This window comes from Fusarium oxysporum, chromosome IV (assembly GCF_013085055.1).
Source record: "Fusarium oxysporum Fo47 chromosome IV, complete sequence".
Classification (NCBI taxonomy): Eukaryota; Fungi; Ascomycota; class Sordariomycetes; order Hypocreales; family Nectriaceae; genus Fusarium; species Fusarium oxysporum.
Window position 1 is genome coordinate 1,806,917 of NC_072843.1, and position 16,189 is coordinate 1,823,105.

At 49.3% G+C, this 16,189-nt stretch overlaps 4 protein-coding genes across 4 annotated transcripts; 2 read left to right on the forward strand and 2 right to left on the reverse strand.

The window, feature by feature from the left end:
* Positions 1–925: 925 nt before the first annotated feature.
* On the forward strand, positions 926–3,532 carry FOBCDRAFT_291653 (uncharacterized protein; the record flags this gene model as incomplete). The annotated part of the gene is made up of 2 exons (XM_031179330.3): positions 926–1,637; positions 1,687–3,532. The coding sequence occupies 2 exons, from the start codon at positions 926–928 to the stop codon at positions 3,498–3,500; spliced, it is 2,526 nt and encodes an 841-aa protein (XP_031045217.2). The 3' UTR covers positions 3,501–3,532.
* A 139-nt stretch (positions 3,533–3,671) lies between these two features.
* On the reverse strand, positions 3,672–4,872 carry FOBCDRAFT_29053 (TAP42-like protein). The gene has a single exon (XM_031179331.3). It carries the CDS (start codon positions 4,817–4,819, stop codon positions 3,770–3,772), a length of 1,050 nt encoding a protein of 349 aa, XP_031045218.2. The 5' UTR covers positions 4,820–4,872; the 3' UTR covers positions 3,672–3,769.
* A 155-nt stretch (positions 4,873–5,027) lies between these two features.
* On the reverse strand, positions 5,028–10,619 carry FOBCDRAFT_291659 (DNA topoisomerase; the record flags this gene model as incomplete). The annotated part of the gene is made up of 4 exons (XM_031179328.3): positions 5,028–6,649; positions 6,699–6,968; positions 7,014–10,337; positions 10,557–10,619. The coding sequence occupies 4 exons, from the start codon at positions 10,617–10,619 to the stop codon at positions 5,306–5,308; spliced, it is 5,001 nt and encodes a 1,666-aa protein (XP_031045215.2). The 3' UTR covers positions 5,028–5,305.
* Positions 10,620–14,514: 3,895 nt separating this feature from the next.
* FOBCDRAFT_272499 (uncharacterized protein) lies at positions 14,515–16,113 on the forward strand (the record flags this gene model as incomplete). Its single annotated transcript, XM_059611471.1, has 4 exons — positions 14,515–14,884; positions 14,937–15,010; positions 15,105–15,189; positions 15,242–16,113. The coding sequence occupies 4 exons, from the start codon at positions 14,515–14,517 to the stop codon at positions 16,111–16,113; spliced, it is 1,401 nt and encodes a 466-aa protein (XP_059464663.1).
* Between the last annotated feature and the right edge of the window lie 76 nt (positions 16,114–16,189).

Sequence of the window (16,189 nt, forward strand, 5' to 3'; positions counted from 1 at the left end):
AGCGTTCGCACTGGTGCCCGTTTTGATATCCAATAGTCTAATTTGTTGTTATTTTTGCCTACGTTTGTTTATCGCCACTTATGAGAAGATCAGGCAAGACTTGAATGGTCACACGTGCATAATTCCAGGCTGGGAAGACCAAGCTGCATTGGTGTTGATGCTTGCATCCTCCAGGTTTCCTTATACGATAAAGACGTAGCTGTTGAGTCAATACTTGTCCTGCATGATCCTTGTCTAACAATGCCAGTTGAGTGGTGTTTTGCTTGTTGACTCACAAACGGAAGAGTCGTTGTCTCGTCCTAACGTTTGAAGGTCTCCAGTCTTAGTGTCACCCGGAGTACTGTAAATGTAAGTATAGGAGGCTGAGCTGCCACACCTAATGCACTGGATCATTGGATCGCATGGCAGCCTCAAGGCAACCACCCCTCCAACAAACATTCACACTCAGGCATCAGCTCTTGGTTATGGAGGGGTAAAAATGGAGGTATTTCATTGGCATGCACAGGCATGTGCAGGTACTTTCATAGGGCTGTATTGAAACTTGCTACCTGCCGCTTTCCACCGTCAGCCCGATGCTTTCCTCTCTCACAACTCTTCGTCTTACATTCATCTATTTCCTTCTTTCTATCAACAAACAAACCAGAGCATCAACATCTCTTTGACCAATTGCATATCTATTTCTCTGCGCATATTGTTTCTGTCTTACCCAACCTTGTCTGGCCTACATAACCTGCGCGATCCACCCTGCCGACACAGCTTCTGGGTTGGCTGCCTGCGATTCTTGACGCCAAACCATATCTATACCTTTTAATTTTCTATAACCGAGTCTTCCAACTGCCTCTGCTCTCTTATATCAACTGATCTAGAGATTAACCGTACTGAACTTTCTCGAATTGTTGGCGTGAGCCACGTTTCTTTAACAACAATGGATGTCCCGAATGACTGGCAGATCGAACAAGCACATGTTGCCTGGGATGATCTGGTTAATCAAAACAACCATCAACCTCAACATAGCACTCAAACCGCTCAGCAAAGTGAACCACAACCGCAGTCTCAGTCTCAATATAATTATCAACATCTTGATGCAAATGTTGACATGGCCCTCGAAGAACTATCACCCACACCAGCCCCTCTATCAAGCTGGACGGGTCCTTACTTCAACAAAGCAAGCAATTTCTACAGTAGCCATGTGCCGAACCTTCTACCAGAAAAGGATGTCGAACAGACTCGGCTGTTTGAACTCTATCGACTGCACATGGTGTCCTTCGAACTCAATCAGGGGGACACTCTTGTATTCATCGACTATCCTGTCCATCATAGAGGCGTTCTCGACTATACCGACTGCAATGGCATAGTCTATAAGCCACAGAAGTTTCAAGTTCACTCGAGCAAGCTGCTCGAGACTGGTTCTCCCAAATTCGCCGAACTTCTTGGCCCTGCATACCAATTCAAAATCCAACGCCGTCGTAAGATGGTCAACAAACTACCCGACGGTATTAAGTATTTGCTTGATCTGACTCCACCCTCGGAAGGAGATGAGTTGGTGTTCCAGATGACCGAGCTATCTTTAACTCCTGGGATTATTAAATGGTGGAGCTCATATATTCTTAATGGCGTTGATCCATTCTTAGTTTGTGGTCAGTAATTGTACCCAGCTTGTAGCGCATCATCTGACACGCAGAATAGGCCATGATGATATTTGTAAGTGCAGCAGACAGCCGAAAGGCACAGAAAACAACAAAGATGTCAATGCAAACGCCGAGCATGACAGCGCAACACCCATTGAGGGGAACGCACCTACCGGCCACAGGCTGAAACAACTAAAGCTTGACCCAGAGCGTGCTCTGCAGATGAAAGCCACGAATGAAGATGCGTACGAGACACCTCTATATCGGCATATTCCTGATTATTGCCCAATTCGCCACCGAAATGGCATCGTGAGGCTGCTCATGTTGATTGAAGGCAAAGGATGTATCCTGGATTCAGCTCCGAGACTGTTCACCATCTTGAAGTTGAGTTGCCTCTTCGAATGCAGCTCCATGCTTACCGATCGTGTTACTCAATGGATAATGCACGGCCAGAACACTGCTTTCATCGAGGTCTTGCCCGAGGAAGCCTTGCAAATTGGGTCTCTGCTCAAGATTCCTCCTGTAATGGACTCTGCTTTCAGGATCCTCGTCAACGAGCTCGCTCTTAAACTGGCTGACACCAACCCAACAAAACATAATGCCCACAGCCAGACGACGATATTTGGGAGACGACTGGGCCAACTCCCCGATGAACTCAGCAACATTGTGCAGCATGGGGCACAAGCGCTCGTCGATAGAGTATCAGACATCAACACGACCTACAGTAACCCAAATTTGTTCGGTTCATGGGACATCGACGAGTGGGCCAAGCTGCAAGTAACTGAGCAGCTCCTCGAACAGGAAAATACACACCTTAGTCAAATTGCTTTGGAAAAGCTTCGTCTTCTCATGAGTGCCCTGACTCACGAATTTACGCACGCATGGGAAGAAGCGATAGACTCAGCACCAGTGGATGGCTTTTCAACATACAACGGAATAGATCGAGACCGCCTGACATACGTGGAACCCAAGGATTTTGACAAGATGACTTTCATAATGATGGACTTTAATCCAATTCAGATGCTACTCTGTGCTGTGCCCTACAATGATCTCGGTGTTGAACTGGATAATCGAAGATGGAATCACAGCAGATGCAAACTGGATGGGCACAGGCATAAATCATACACCAGCCTAGTACAAGAGGCAACAATTGCCCTCGACGACTTTCTTGCATGTACGCCGAGGCTATTCAACAATCTGTTATGGAGCCGTATTCTTGCACTCGGAGACCGCGAATTCCCAGAAATGGGTATGCGTTCCTCACACAGGCCTATTGTATCACTAAATGCCCTCGAAGCTGCTGTGAAAGATCGACTGAGGCCGCTAACTCTTTCGTGGAGACGAGAAAATTTCTGGCCTCCTCTCAACCTGACCCGCCATTTACTCCTCACACTCACCGAAAACGAACTCAAATACCTTCCTCTGTGGTGTGGAGGTAATGATGACGGAAGCGGAGGCGTATTTGGGGATGCAATTCCCTCAGCAGACTTGCTGGTGGCACCAAATGGCCCTGGACCTGGTTTCCATACAGGTTACACAATTTCAACCCCTTCGAGTGTCTGTGGTTCCATCATTGAGGACATGGATGCGCTACGAGTCTGGGGAAGTACGTCTGCTGCTTCGATGACCCAAGACAGACTCATCGCGTCGGAGTCTTCTTTTACCCTTGGCGAGTCTGATGTTGAGTTCACGAACGCCAGATACGCCATGCCCGCGGATCATCAGACAATGGGCGAAGCGGTCAACATGACAGTCGAGACAACCGATTCCGAGTCAGCATCCGTAATAGAAGCCTGGAGCTCAAACAGAGATGACAGTGATGATGATGCCTGCATGTGGGACTCTGATGATAGTGATGATACGGTTGTCTAATGATGATTTTTGGAACACGATAACGGGGTAACGGCACCAGAATCCAAAAATTGAGCACTCTCCTACGAATGGGAATGCATGTCTCTGAAATAACTTGAGCATATAGATTGGGAGGCATAGCTACTATCACTGGCTTTTAGTCTTGAGTGAAATGGTCAATAGCTCTTGTGAGTGCTCATATATCGTGTCGTTCCATGTACTAGTATTTTCCATTTCCTGCTATGCATGTACCTAAACGCCAAACATCTGCACGATATTTCCAACACAGATCAACCTCTATTGAGAGTATTTCCTGCTCCCTTGGGATTATGATCAACGAACTCATCCCACTCGCGCTGCTTGTACGTTTCACGATCTATAGCATCCATATCGTCCTCATCCACCACCTTCTTCGGTTCCACACCACCCTGGAGAATATTTCCTTGTCTCCTCTCTTCCTCGAGATACTCATCGATGGACATGGTTGGCAAGTTGTGCCCTGAGCGAAACACATCTCGTGACATTTGATCCCGTGAACCAAGCAGCGTAAATGGCTGCAAAGGTTTGCCTTGTTTAGACAGTAGCGGACCAGCTGGGAGAGAGTGTAGACGTCGTAGAGGCTGATCAAGTCGGGAAGAGTGATCTTCGGGAGATGGCGCATTTGTAGCTGAAGGCGCAAGCGGTCGAGGTGCCTGCGCAAGAATCTCCACCTCACGGTTTAATGAGTCTAACGCCTGAAGCGCAGAATGCACCGCGAAAGTGATTTGCGTCAGGTAAAGCTCCCGCACAAGCTCCTCATCGCCATCGTCCAGGTATCGTGGATTCCGTCTCAACATTTCCAACTTCTCTTTTAGCGCCTTCTCAGCGCGATAATTCGCAATCTTGCCATCTCGTCGCGCCGCAGCATCATTACTAGCAACAACAGAAAATCTCTCAGGATCGTCGCGATATCGCTCGAGTACGCGATCGTAAGGCTTAGGCACTAGGGCATAGCTGTCGACGGTGGCGAGGAAGCGCTCGTAGGCGGCGCGAGACTTGGAGAGGACCTCAAGGCGTTGGTCAGGGCTTTGATTGGGGGTTTTTTGTATGAGCTCCGCAACGTGAGCATCGAGAAGGAGATAAGGGAGATCCGATGTAGAAACGTCCTCAAGTCCTTCGTTGGAGGAGAAAAGGGCAAGAGCTGAGATTTGGTCGCGCGCAGAAGAGTAGAGGGATAGTGCAGCCTCGAGATCGGAGCGGTAGGCGGGCGAAGTTGCCTCGAAGGCGTTGTCTAAGGCGTGGCGCTTTTCTTCAGCGGCTTCGTAGAGAGAGCGCAGAGATTGGGGTTCTTCCGAAGACATGATAAATATGATTTGCTGTGGTGTGAAGTTTATTGAAGTAAATAACGAGGGGCGAATGTAGGGGATGATAAATCTAGACGAGACCCTTGGATTCTTTGATGAGAACCCCGCGCTAACCTCAAGCTCTTATCGATAAGCACGCTTCTGGAGATCGCTTCAACTTGATTGAAATGGGACAGGGATCATCAGACATGTACAAGCTAACATGAAGAAAGTGAAATGCTATTTATATGCGGATATCGAATAAAAACCACGCCGAGGCCCCAGATAGCAAATGCCTCACATCCGTTGACGCCCAGAACCCAAACCGAATTGTTAACTCAGATTCCAAACCCCCCTCTCCATCAATATGCCCTTCGCTTGAAGTGGTTACCACACAATGTTTCTACTCAGCAACAAGAAATTACAGCAAAGAACCTGGCTGCGGTGGTTCTAGAACAACCAGTACTCCGTTCCTTTCATGGGCTCAATTACAGGTCGAATAGTCTAATCCTCATCATCGTCGACCTCGAAAGGGTCGTCACTCTCATCATCTTGCTGCATGACCGATGAGTCGTCGTCAACAACGATCGGTCGTCTCGAAGCAGCGGCACGTCCTGGTCTCACTCTTGAGGAAGCCTTAGGAGGGGGCGAGTCTGGGTCAGCCATATCCTCATCTGAATCGTCGTCGAGGACAGATTTCTTGACAGCCTTTTTGGCAGCGTAAGCCTTTGCTGCTGGCGATAGAGTGGTCTGTTTAGTTGCTGGACGCGAAGCAACCTTTGATGCAGCTGTCTTGGTTGCTTTTGGAGCAGCCTTTGGCTTCGCTGGCTCTTTGCTCTTCGCGCCAGCGGGACGACCACGACCCTTCTTCACAGTAGCAAGACCGGCCGGTGTTGGGTCTTCGGAGTCCGTGCTGGTAGGCTTAGACTTGGTCGCAGCTGACTTGGATGGAGCAACAAAAGGCTCATCGTCAGAAAGGAAGCTGTCTATATGATCATCCTTGGTGGCCGTCTTGTGTGGCGACGACTTGGCGAGAAGCTCATAGTTGGTATCGTCAGGACTGTCGTCATCAAAGTCGAAAGCCTTGGCTGATTTGGGCCTCGACTTGGAAAGTCCGCTCACGCTGGCGTTGCCCTGGCTAGAGTCTGGCCGGCTCATGGCATGTAGACTAAACCTGCCCCTTTCGCGGTCACCAGCTGGCTTATCGATGCCCTTGACCAAGGCGCCAACATCACCAAGCATCTGATCATCGTCACTCTCGGAGTCATCATCGATAATTGTCTTGACCTTGGATGCCGCCGCTCGTTTGACCCGTGGATTCTCCGGTGCCTCAGTTGGAGGTGACTGGGAGGTCTTGATCGCAGGTGCGGATGATTTGCTGCGGCTGAGAGCGGCGTAGTCATCGTCAGAAAGATCCGACAGCTCCATAACATCAGCACTGGGTTCCTTCTTGACCTTTGGCTTGGAGCTGAACATCTCAGCAAACCGCTGAGCACTCTTGGTCTCTACCTTGGGCGCTGTTTTAACGGTCGCCTTTGACGCTGCAGCCTTTGGCCTTCCGCGGCCCTTCTTGTCAGGCTCATACTCGTCGTCATCCTTGACTTTGCGGCCACGAGCGGTGCCAGCACCTATCTTTTTAGAAACGCGGCGGCCCAAGCGTCGGATGCTCGTCTTGATCTCAGCATCAACTGCAAGCTGAGTTTCCCATTCGGCCATGAAGTCATCAAGGTCGCGACACCAGAGATCCTTCTCACTGAGGGCAAGGAGTTCATCGTGCTCAGCCTTCTTCTTCTCGATAGCTTGCTTGAGCTTCTCGAGACGCTCAGCTGTCAGGGACCAGATGGGCATCTGCAAAACGTTAGTTCACTGAACGTATTCAAAGACGACAAGTACTCACCGAGAGGAGGTAGTCATAGTCGCGAGCACCACCCTCCAAATCACCATCCACGTCCTGGTTCTCATCGGCATCATCATCTTCTTCATCTGCGGTCTTCTTCTTCTCACCCCCAGGGGGGAAAGCCTCGTAATCACAATCTCGAAGTTCTTGAACCAGCACGGTCTTCTTCTTCTTGCCAACCACAAGCTGTCCATCTATGATTTCTTTGATGAATCGGGCTTGGTTCTTGAGCTTGCGATAGTCTGCATGGAATACGCCTAACCAATGTTTCTGCGAGAGTTAGCTGGGTCGTCTAAAATTCGGATCAGGACTTACTTTTCGGTCAGTATACATGTCGAGACGGTATAGATAGAACTCCTCAAGGATATCCTCCACCTTCTCGTACTTGCGAATCATGCCTCGGGTGTCGAAAGCAACCAAATTGGAGGTGGCGACCTGCTTGGTCAGCTTGAAGCGCTCGAGGACGCCTTCTTCAAGGACCTTGCCCATGTGCTTATCATCCACAGCGATCTCAAAGTGAACGGTGCTGTGATCGTTGAATTCCTTGTAATCCTTGATCCAAGCTGGGCCATCGACACCGGCGATAATCTTCTCCAGTTTGCCCTTGAAATCGTCGGTCCACATACGAATAGGCAATTCGGTGATGACAACTTCGTTATCCTTCTGTTCGTTGTGATAGGCAATACCATTGAACTTGTACCGGTCAGGGCCAGCAACTTCGGGTGTACCCTTCCAGCCACGGAACCAGGGCATCATGGTTTCGAAGGGCCTTTCCTCAAGATCGTTATCGTCCAAGCGACCCATTCGACGCTTCAGGTTTTTGACAATATCCATCGGGTGATAGTTGGGAATGGAAGTGCTCCAACCTGTACCAATGCCGTCGGCACCGTTTACCAGAACCATGGGGATGATTGGAGCATACACCATTGGCTCGATTTTCTTGCCGTCTTCATAATGATGCATCAAGTTTGGTTCATCCATGGGGTGGAAGATCTTGCGGGCGAATGGAGACAGACGAGTGAAGGTGTAACGAGGACTGGCAGCATCAGATCCACCGGCAAGTCGAGAACCGAAGTTTCCACTGGGTTCCAGACAGTTGATGTTGTTTGAACCGACGAAGTTCTGGGCCAGGCCAATGATAGTCTGTTGGAGAGACTGTTCACCGTGATGGTAGGCAGTCTGCTCAGAGACATAACCAGCCAATTCAACGACCTTCTTATCTTTGACCAGGTTTCTCTTGAAGCAGGCATATATGACCTTACGCTGACCAGGCTTGAAGCCATCCAGCACGGACGGGATGGATCGCATGTTATCAGCCATACTGAAGAGAATAAGTTCTCTATTGATAAAGTCGGAATATGTGATTGACTTGGTTGAGTGATCGAGGTATGTGCCCGGCACGAAATTACCAAGCCACTCCTTTCTGGCATCTGCTTTCTTCTTGGAGAAAGCCAGCTCCAGTAGGTCAGCTTCCTCTGGCTTCATGGTGTCAAATTCCTTCAAGTGGTCATCGAGGTTGGTGAAATAGACTTGTGCGTCTTCGTTGGAGCTTGTTCCCAGACCCTTGAAGTATTTGGAGTGCCATCGAGTGAGTTCGTTTTTGTGATCTTCCTTCCACTCCTCATATTCAGGCTGTGTGAAGAATGACTTTAATCGCTGGGGCTTCTTGGGGTTGGGACCCTGCCAAACTTTGACAATAGGTGTGATGAACTCTCGGAAGAAGTCAGGGATTTTGAGAAGCGATGGAAATTGAACCTGAAGGAAGTTGATAAGAAGTCCCTTGATATGACTACCGTCGTGATCCTGATCAGCCATGATCATCAAATGACCATATCTAAGATTCTTCGTGTCCGTGTACGTCTGCTTGTGCTTGAGACCCAGGAACTGTTTAATGTTCTGAATTTCAGCGTTCTTCATAATTTGGTCAACTGAAGCGTCTCGCACATTAAGAAGCTTTCCACGAAGCGGGAAAACACCAATGCGGTCAGGGTCGAGAATGGCACGACCAGAAACTGCCAAACCTTTGGCAGAGTCACCTTCTGTCAAGATAAGAGTGCATTCGTGACCTCTTCTGGTGCCAGCAAAGTTGGCTTCGACGAGCTTTGCGTTGTTGACTCGGCTTCGTTTGTTTCCATCACCCTTGGCCAACATCTTGTCGGCCTTCTTCTCAGCAAAATCCAAGATGTTTTGAAGGGCATCGGATTTTGCGATCTTCTTAAGGAAGTCTTCGCCCAGTTTGCATTTGCTACCAAACTGGCTCGGCTTGGTAGTCATCTGCTCCTTTGTTTGCGAAGTAAAAGCTGGATTGTTGATGTAACAGTTGACAAAGATGAAGATATGATTCTTCAGGTGACTCTGCTTCAGAGCATGACCCTTGCGCTTCTTATTCAAAGCCTTGAGAAGAGCTTCAGTGACCTGGTCGGCGATGTAGTTGACATGAGTGCCTCCGCTTGTTGTGGCGATCGAGTTGACGAAGGAAACTTGCTGAAAAGTACCATCAGAAACAGCGAAACCAACCTCCCATCGAGGATGCGACTTGTCCTTATCCATCTCAACAGTACAGGTCGGAGCGCCTCCCTCTTCTGTGCTTCTCTCCTTGGCGATGGACTTGGCATAGAGATCACAGTAGGCCTTGAAATCCTTGATCTTAATTTGCTCGCCGTTAAGGAAAACCTTGATTCCTCGGATCGTGCCCACCATGTCGTAAACTCTACGGTGAAGGAGAGACTCGAGATCATCATCGATGCCATCTTCCATACCAAAACGCTTGAAGTCGGGCTTAAAGGTTACTCGGGTGAAGTCCGAGGTTTTGCTGCTGGTGATTTTGGCCTTCTCCATCGTCTGCATGTTGTTTCTCCAGGTCTGTTTGTACCTCTTGCCGTGCTCACTGTCTTGGCATTCAAGGTTGAATTCAGTGCTGAAGACGTTACACAGCTTGGCACCGTAACCGTTGCGACCACCAACGGTTTTCTTCTCGTCGTCGTCGAAGTTGGAACCCGCCAACAGATGTCCGAAGATAAGCTCAGGAATATAGATCTTCTCCTTTTCGTGAATAACAATAGGAATACCCTTTCCGTTGTTTTCGACGCTGATCACACCGTTCTCACGATCGATATTGATCTTCATGTAAGTCATGGAGCCATCGCGCTGCTTGTTGTCGGCAGCGTTGACCAAGATTTCGTCAAAAATCTTGTAAAGACCAGGGACAAAGCTGACGTTCTTGTACTCCATCAACTGGCTCTCTTTGTTCAGAACCCACATCTGTTGTTCCGTCCTCTCAACAGAACCGATGTATGTATCAGGTCGCTTGAGGATGTGCTCTAGTTGTGACAGCTTCGTGTACATTTCGGTGGCCGTCTTCTTCTTGCCAGGTTTGGCGGGGCTGTCAATTACCATGCTATCATTCTCAAGCTCCTCCAAGGGCGCACCAGAAGACTTGCTGACTGCAGGTTCCTTCTTTTGCTTCTTAGCTTTGGGAGGTGTGTTTGAGAAACCTGAGGCAATGCTTATATCATCGTCATCGCTCTCCGGTGTTGGGCGCTTTCTGGGCGCGCTCTTCGTTTTAAGGGTTGTTTGCACCATCTTTTTGACGGGCGGCCGCGCAGCAGCCTTCTTTGGTGCGGCTTTGGGTTTCGCCTTCTGTTGAGGAAATGTCAGGTTATGTTTGTGCAAAAGTGCAGATACGCAAGTGTTCGGCGAGAAATGTGTTTGATGTAAATAAGTCTGAAGAGAGGGATTGAAAGAATGCGATGCGGTCTGACAGGCAAAGTAGGCAAATGGAGGAAGAGAAATAGGCACACAATGTGCAAACCGATTTATTGTGCCAACAAAAGAGGGGTAAAAGAAAGGATTACTTACGGTTTCAGGGACATAGCCATCTGACTCCTCCCCAAGACTGAACATGGACGCATCGGAGTCCATCTTGTTGTTGTTTGCAGTGAGGGCAAAGAATCTGGCTTGGGGCGCCAGGGCAGGATTTAAGGACAATGAGTTTGAATACAAGGGTCTCAATGAGGGACAAAACAAGGACAGTGGGATCAAGAATGAAGGACGACCAGGTCGAGCGAGTGGTGATGCTCGCGTACAGAGTCGCGATAACAAAAATGAAGAAATAAAAGGTGCCAGACTTCCCATCAACAATTAAAACAGTCCTACCTTATTATGTTGTTGTGACAATCAAGGGTCCCTATTGTAAACAAATCTTACAGGGACGCGACGTTGGCGACCCACTCCCGCCCGTCGTGGGGCCGCGCATCAGTGCCTCAGGCCAACTCATCTCTTTCCAAACGCCAGACCTCGTGACCCGGCACATGATGTTGTAAATTGGTGTGAGTGGAAGAGACGTCTGGTTGACCAAGGTATTTAGGTAATGGCTTTGAATTGCCGATTGTTTACACATTTCTTGACACTCGATTTCCTTACAAAGAAAGTCTCTCTGCAAAATCTGTCGAGTTTCAGGAAGAGACATGAATTCGTTTCTGTCAAACCCGATACTCCTCGCCTCACCGGTTCGCTCAAAGACGGGATGAACTCAAGGCTCCCCTTATGCAAACTTACTTTCGGCTCAAGACCTCTTCAGGCCAAACAGGATCTTATTTTGATTAAGATGGAATGAAAACATCTACAGAACAAATAAAAGGATAGCAAACCATTACTCTCCTCGTTTGATTAACGCTTCGGCTCGTGCCACACGTGCCACAAATCTCCCGAACAGGAGCTTTCCTCATAGAAATTGCGGCAACTTGAAAAGCATCCGAGGCCGGGCCTCTTCTAGTGGTATCGCGGTCGCTTATTCTCCGAAAAGAGCCTGTCAAGCTCGAAGTCAGACATGCACCGGTCTCAGCCTGGGCTAAGCGGGCCGAGTCAAAGTGTGCGACTTAGGATGAGGGTAAGTGTCTGCCAGATGCCTGTGTGTCTCCATGGGATGAGCCTACAACACTTGTTTATTCTCCTGGTTTCACCATATTCGAGAATAACTTGACTGAGGCGGACCGTATCACCACCAGAGGACTCAACGAGGCATCGACCTCCGCCTCACCGCCAGATTAGCTTACAGCTTGTTGTGCCTGCTATAGCATTCGATGGGCACCTTCGTTGATCATCGTGTAGCATCGCTGAAAATATGAAAGTCGGTATTCTGGCCACATTCTGGTATGGTCTTTACACCACGCTCAAAGCCAGGATTCTGGCTTCTACCCGTGTGGTATGGCCAGTGCTGCATTTCATTCCTTCGTACCTTGTGAGGCTGGATTCGATCAAACATCTAAAATCCTCAAATCTAATCATAAAAGCACTGCCTCTCTACACAACACAGCTATTTTTCGCGGGCAACGAGACTCATGCCACACCAACGGGGGAGGAAGAACGGTGACACCGCCCGAAATTCGATGCAGGGAGCCGTTTTGTGTCCTTGGCTGCGCCTGGTGCAAAAGAAACGCTAACTCGCCATGGACTGCCGCTGTCATACCGCTCCGAAATCGTACAATCATCTGAAACCAAGCTTTGAGAACCAGGAAGGAATTCATCTACTCTGATACCGGTTTGGACAATCATTCGTTTCCAAATTCGTCAGAGCTCGGTCCGATAAGCTTGGTAAGGTGCCAAATATGATGTTCATCTTTCAAAATTAGGTACGGATGTCATTTTGTCCGAATCAGGAAGACCGAGATACCCAGACAGTGCCTCAAATGCCCAAATGCTGCAGACCAAGACGGTGTTCACTCAAGAAACGCCATAACCCGTTGCTGGGCCCTGCCTCTACCCTTTCTGCAACTCCTGGTTGACTGGTTACTCCCTATTCAGTGACAGGACCATCACTGGCCATTTCGATTAAGTGGACAGAAGACCCGACCCCGGAAGAGCGTCGCTGCCCGAGCCGTCGGCTGGTCGCGTCAGATGCCATGAATTTCGCGAGACGGTGATAATTGCCAAAAGGTCATCGACTTCGACCGGAGTCTTATGCCTACTCATGACAAAAGAGTAGAATAGATCATGCAAAGTTATGGTGGCTCAGGTCATTGACATCGTACTCCAGAGATCGGGGTGCAGTCATACTACGCTAGTTGACGATATGGAGGGCACAACGCCCAACAGGTCCTCCAGGTTCTCTCAAGACTGGCGCAATCGTAACTTGAATCAAATGGTACATGAATGCCAAAGCGTTGATGGCCACTCCATGGGCAGGAGGGGCGAGCGTATTTGGCATAGGCTTGTGTCCCCTTTCGGGGAATTTTCTTGTGCCTGTACGCCTAAGAGCTCGTGAGAGTAACAAAGGTCAGAGACATGACAGGTTCGTTTCTGGCTTCACCGCGATAGATCATATGAGGGGGAAATCTAACAGACTGACTTCTGGAAGCGCCATCGAACTCTCATCAGAAACTTCCCACTGGTGTAGTATGCAACGGCTATGCACAGGTCTTTGGTCAGAATAGAAGGGCCCATGAAACGTATCCCTGACAAACCATTGCTACCTCATATATCTATTGACCGCAGAAACAGGAGACACGTCTGATAGGCCTGTTGGCCATGTTGATGTGCAAGCCGTCTCAGTAAGGAAGCGTGCCCCTTCTAGCTGTCAGTTGTCATACTGACACGTGGGGGCGACTCGAGCAATTCTAAGGGAGTGCTGAGATGAACAACAGAACCTCAGTGGCAGCAGGGCCGCTGTCTTCTGTTGTACAAATATCAGGAAACAGACTGGGGTAGAAGGTCCTGGACGATGTGGTATGCAAGCATCCGCCTGTACTTCATTCTGACTGAGCCTGTGGGGCGGTCTTAGAAGGCGAGACAACCAATTCGTTATTCTTGGTTCTCCTTCGCGGCTCACAGTTCAGTCTCGATCTCCAGCCTTCAGACTATACCAGGGATTTAGCCATTCAATCAATGAGAGACGAACCGCAATATTAATTAGACGAAGCCAAGATTGTGTGGTGCCCTGTCGAGTTCAGAGCAAAAGAGAGGATGTCTCCGGGAGTGTAACGGACGGCACGGAGTGAAGGCTGACCTATCCACACCCAACAGCTCTAATACGCACCCCTGTTGCAGTTCTTTCTGCCTTATGGTCCTCCTAATGCGGAGGGGAATTCTAGAGGCTATAGAGGAGCTGTTTGATAAAGCGGGACTCTGGACTCAAACATATCTCCTAGGGGAATGAACAAAACCATAGCAGTAGGACAACGCAACAATACGTTCCCATTCATCAAAGTATCTGGAAACCTCAAGCTTGCATTTCTACCTAGGCTTCAAACTGAGCCCAATTTCTTTTACTATATCATTAATAGCCTGCCCCGACATCGTTCCGTCATCTATCACTTGGTGGCTGTTCCTAGTATCTGCTAGCACCAGGCGGTGGGAGCTCGTCAACGGAGCTCTAGCCCCTTGGAAGCCGGCATTGAAACTGAAAGAACAAAGAAAACATAACGAAGAGTGCCGGCCTGACCTAAACAAGGCGTGACCGACTTTTTGGAGTTGCAGGTTCCCGAGCAACTTTGCTGGCCGAGCCAGCTCAGGCTAGGGTTCCTCACCACTGCCTATTTCGGTACACGCAGGCATATTTGCCCTCCCCCGACTTGTTTGTCAAGCTGAGGAGTGACTTGAAAGGCGAATAGTTTCCCCCAGCTGTAGTGTTGCGGCTGTCTGTCCTTCTCTGCAATCCAGAAGTAGTTATATCACGGCCGCTGCCCGCTGTGCTATCCAAACCACTTGGTTTAGCCATCTCTTTACGGCCAAATCTCTGGCCTCCTACATCTCGCGAACATCGTTACGCCTCTCAAACTTCTCTTTCTGGTATTTCTGGCAAACTTTACTGGTTTCCATCATGTTGTCCCTGAAAGGTCTCCTGAACCCAGCACCAGGTGGAGATAATGATTCCCCCTTTCCTCAACCAAGCCTTGCGCCCGAGTTTCCACCAATCCCAAATTTAGAAGAAGCATCAAATCAATCTGGGAACCGTTTTATGATGGTTTCTGATAGAGCTGGGCCGAAAGACGCCAACAACATGGCCAAGTCGAAGCTGCGCGGTCCAGTCAAGTTTCACCCTTTCGAGCGTCTCGACGAGATTGCTTTGCAAGAGATACTCCGATTCCGAGTCAAGCCATTTGGGAATATCCAGGATTCAAGCCTTCACATCCCATACAACAGTGGTAAAAAGGACTTTTACGAAAAGACAGGACGAGAGAGCTTCGAGGGTAAGTAATCAAGTTTAACGCTGATCACCAGTTATTGACGCAAGCCTAACAGTTTTCAAATACGAGTTCACCTTGACTGAACAGAACGCTGAGTACGCTGTGATGTGGGACTACAATGTCGGGCTCGTTCGCATGACCCCTTTCTTCAAATGTCGCGGCTACGGAAAGGCAAGTGAAAGAACAAGCCTCCACATACATATACTAACTGTCAATGGAATAGACAATTCCGGCAAAGATGTTGGGCCTCAATCCAGGGCTCAAAGAAATCACACATAGCATTACTGGAGGTTCTATAGCTGCTCAAGGTATGTTCCATCCCTCGGCGCCTTCTGGTCGTTTGCTCATCAGTCTACGCAGGTTATTGGATGCCATACACATGTGCCAGAGCTGTCTGCGCAACCTTTTGTTACTCTATCGCAGGGGCCTTGATTCCAATCTTTGGCCCAGACTTTCCGTCTCTCTGCATTCATCCCAGCGCGCCTGACTTCGGCCGCATGGTCATCAGCCAGCAAATAATCATCGAAGCTACCCATGAAGCCGAAATGGCTCGGCGTATGCATATGAGTACGATCCCACCTAGCTTCCACGGCGCTACGAGCTATCCGAGAGACGATCGAAGTATTCCACCGGGTATCTATGCCCAAGAAGAGTGCCGTCATCGATTCCGACCCCGTCTGTTCTGTGATCCATCGTGGGCCATGGATAGCGACATCGAACGCCATTACATGTCAGCTCCCAACTCAGCCTCGAGTAGCGGCTCGGGACTTCCTGGCTATATGGTGACTTCTCGTCCGGGATCCAGCTGGGCCGTTGCAAACCCGTCTAGCCCTGAGCCTAATCCCTTGCTCAGTGCGGTCCCTCGCATCCCACCTTTTCAGAATGAAGGCGCTCTCTCGTCTGCTCCATGGGGACCTAAGAGACGACTGGACTACGACGACTGGGACAGCTATTACAGAGAGAGTGCTAGTCCCGCCATGAGCCCGAGATCTATTCTCATGGTTTCGACCCCTGAGGCCAGCGCTATGAGGCAACGAGTGATCAAGACGCCACAAAGCGTACCTGATGCGGCCCAGAAGGACGCAGCTATGCTTCTCTTAAACCTCAGGATGCAGGACCAGGGGCCCTCTGCTCCCAACGCCGTCGAGTCGCCGCCTCCCATCCAATTGCAGCCTGCGCTGGAGGAAGGACATCGTAATAAGAGACTGCGAGCCACTTCGTTGTCCAAGTAACTGTGACAGAAAAGGAAAAGGGGCAATGGGTTTCTATCGACAAAGGAGTCTTTGGGGGTTATAGTATTAACAGCGA

What these genes read in the sequence shown, in the direction of transcription:
- FOBCDRAFT_29053 (XM_031179331.3), bottom strand. Translation starts at nt 4,819, where the DNA reads ATGTCTTCGGAAGAACCCCAATCTCTGCGCTCTCTCTACGAAGCCGCT.